A 3,363-nucleotide genomic window follows, 5' to 3' on the forward strand; every position below is an offset into this window, starting at 1 on the left:
TGACGACATAACAACAGACGACTATTCTGATAGTGAGGTAGAGGTGCATATTGGTACAAGTCTCTCTCTCTCTCTCTCTCTCTCTCTCTCTCTCTCTCTCTCTCTCTCTCTCTCTCTCTCTCTCATACGGTTTATTACAAGTAATAAACTTAGATACATGCAGTTCCACATACATGATATCAACATTACTTTTCTATTTTTTTTAATTCTGTAATATAAATACAGTATATGCAACCACTTATAACCCAACATTTGACCCTTAGATGAGGAATTATTTGAGTAATTTCCATAATCATTAATATTACAATTTTAGCATTATCTTCTTAAGCGTAAATAAGGCAGTTGTGATGCAAATACGATTTAGAAATCCTGCACGATCAAGGTCTTCCTCAGGTTCGGTCTATCAAATCAAATTATTCCCTACATATTTTCTAATCATGACTTCACGAAAGTGTTCCATCAGCTGTTGTTATAACAGATCAATCCCTCTTTTTGATGGGTATATGCTTCTTCTTTGTCCCCATGAAGATTTCATTAATAATTCTGAGACATTCTTGCACTTGAATTCATAGTTTTGTCAACCTTATCTATTTTCCTGTGTATTTACTCGCTCCAGTCATTCGAGGTTTTTCTTTTGACTTGACTATCATTAGTGGAATACTTAACATGATCAACCTTTTAACTTTCATTACTTCCTCAAAAAACCTCAACATTCAATTTCTCTCTGTCTTGTTTTTATAGTATACCAAGTATCATTTGATATCCATGGATTTCTCCTTGTAATTGAATGTTCCAAAGCTTCAATAACAACTGACTGATATATATTCCTAATATCACACCATTCTTCATAAACTGTCTGCTATTCATTCACACCATTCTTCATCAATTGTCTGCTCTTCATCTCTCTTAAGTTTCTAAGGCTGCAAATCGATTTCTACATTCAATAGCAAATGTTTCTCGACGCTCATCTTCTAAAAGCCTATTTTTGGGTGCTTTCAGTTTTTAATTTCAGTGGTAATGAAGGAGCTGTTGATCACTATTAATATCTGCACAACTATAGCTTCTTACGTTTCTCAGAGTCCACCTTCTCTCTTTATAAATGGATGTGTGATCTATTTGATTTCTGTAATTACCACAAGGTTAGGTCCATGTATATTTGTGGATGTCCTTGGGATAGAAAAGAGTAACTCCAATGACAAGATTGTTTGTTGAACATTAACTTATAAAATGTGCTCCATATTCATTTGCAAAATCGCCAAGACCCTCAAAACCCATCACATTCTCTGTACCTTCATTTTGCCCTCTTAACTTTATCAGTGAAGACGCCATTCACAATTTTCAAATCTCTGGGATTTCATCTATTACACCCTGCAGTTCTTCATATTTCCTTCCTTCAGGGGAATCATTTGTTGGTGCAAAGTAAACTGTATTACTGTATTGCATTGCTTCTATTTAAACTTGGCAAGAAAAATTCTACTATCCACAGCTCGGCACTCAGTAAAGAATTTTCTGCTCTTGGTGTCATTACCATTCCTACTCCATCTCTTCTCTCTGTTCTATGGCCATGAGTCAATGTAAGACAATGAAACAATCTTTAATAGACTTAGTAGATTTGAGAACAAAGCCCTCAGAAGATTATTGGGAGTTATATGCCAGGACAGGACTAAAAATGAAACTATCAGAAATTACTCCAATGCCATATGTGGATGAGATCATGTTGAGGGGAATATGGGAATGGTTCGGGCACGCTCTTCGCACTTACCAAGAGAGATTAGTTCATCGAACATTCAGCTGGGTTCCAGATGGCACTAGAGAAGTTGGAAAACCCAGACCTCGATGGCTGAGGACTATGAAGCGCGAAGTAGATGATGATGAAGGGAGAAGTATTCAATTAAAAGCTCAATCTAACCGAGACACTTCGCATCAATAAGCTAGATGATATAGATAGATAGATAGATAGATAGATACACACACACATACACACATATATATATATATATATATATATATATATATATATATATATATATATATATATATATATATATATATATATATATATCCTTGGTCCAAGGTTACCTTACCAATTCCCTTACATGTTTCACCGATATCCAAACTATATTTCATAAGTTCCTTCTCCACTTACAGTAACCTTCTAATCTGATTGGCGGTTCAAAACATCCCCATTATTAATTTTCAATGTTTCTTAAATATTTATAAAGCAGGAGATTCTTAGCAACCAGGTAGGGCCGGGGGCCATAGTCTGCCATTTTTGGTTTCCATTGACTGACTTAATACATAGTGGATTCATTGGCTATGCATTAAAGGATAATCAGTTCTTTGCAATACAAAATTACCATAGGTGAAAACTTTAAGTGTCCCTGAACGTATGTACTTATATTGTGTATCTTTGTTATTGCTGCTTGATTTGAATGTTTGACTAACATTTAAATATTATCATCTCTTGGAGAGCTACTTTGAGCAATATTATCATTAGATGAACCAGACATGAGGAGCTTCTCTTGCATATTGTTATAGCTTTTACCTAAGGCTATATCTCATGCATCACCTTACTGAATTGGAAAAAGTAATACTGCATGAATGTACGACATGAATTGTATAATATTTCATGATTTTATTTCAGTAACAAAATACAATCTTAGAAATTGAGACTCAATTTAAAATCTGATGAAATAAAATATAGGCCTAGCTAGTTTTACAAATGCCGAATTTATTGCTCTCAGGAAATCAATATTCGCAATAAGAGAGAAGACTTGTTTGTCATACATAGATTAAGCTCTTGTGTATCTATGACTAACCGATCTATGGTATCAGAACTCCATTGTCCAAGAAGAGACAAGACATTTTTACATGCACGGATTAAAATTTTGTGCCTCTACGCCTAACCGAATAATGACATCAGTTTTCAATTTTTCAAGGTAACAAAAAACATCAAAGCTATTTTGAAAATGAACACTACTTTATTAGCATGTAATCAATATTGAAAATACAAGATATCACTTTTCTTAAGAAACATACACTGACTCTACTAAGAAGAAAAAAATTATTACCTAATGTTCAAATGTTTTGCTCATCATATCATAAAAAGTATTTCTCTTATGATGAGAACTTTAACTTGAGATTTACTGGAAGAACTTGAGGTTTACAGAAACCACGGTTTTACTTGCACTTTAGTAGAGCTAGTTTCATGACAGCGATTGCATCTTCTTTAGACTTCAGTCCTCCCCTGCCTGCCGTTGTAAAAGAACGAGGCAGAAACCTTTCTTTTAAAAATGACAATGAATTTCGGAAACCCCTCCCTCTGGCATGAGGATAGGCAACAATCGTATCAACAACGTTGTC

At 34.4% G+C, this 3,363-nt stretch overlaps 1 protein-coding gene across 1 annotated transcript in view; it reads right to left on the reverse strand.

Moving 5' to 3' along the window:
- Positions 1-2,959: 2,959 nt before the first annotated feature.
- Positions 2,960-3,363, reverse strand: part of LOC137645091 (putative exonuclease GOR) — a 4,129-nt gene continuing 3,725 nt past the window's right edge. The window contains exon 2 of the mRNA XM_068377941.1: positions 2,960-3,363. This exon is cut by the window's right edge and continues 705 nt beyond it. Coding sequence (XP_068234042.1) covers positions 3,181-3,363 — 183 coding nt within the window. The 3' untranslated portion in view covers positions 2,960-3,180.

This window comes from Palaemon carinicauda, chromosome 8 (genome assembly GCF_036898095.1).
Source record: "Palaemon carinicauda isolate YSFRI2023 chromosome 8, ASM3689809v2, whole genome shotgun sequence".
NCBI lineage: Eukaryota > Metazoa > Arthropoda > Malacostraca > Decapoda > Palaemonidae > Palaemon > Palaemon carinicauda.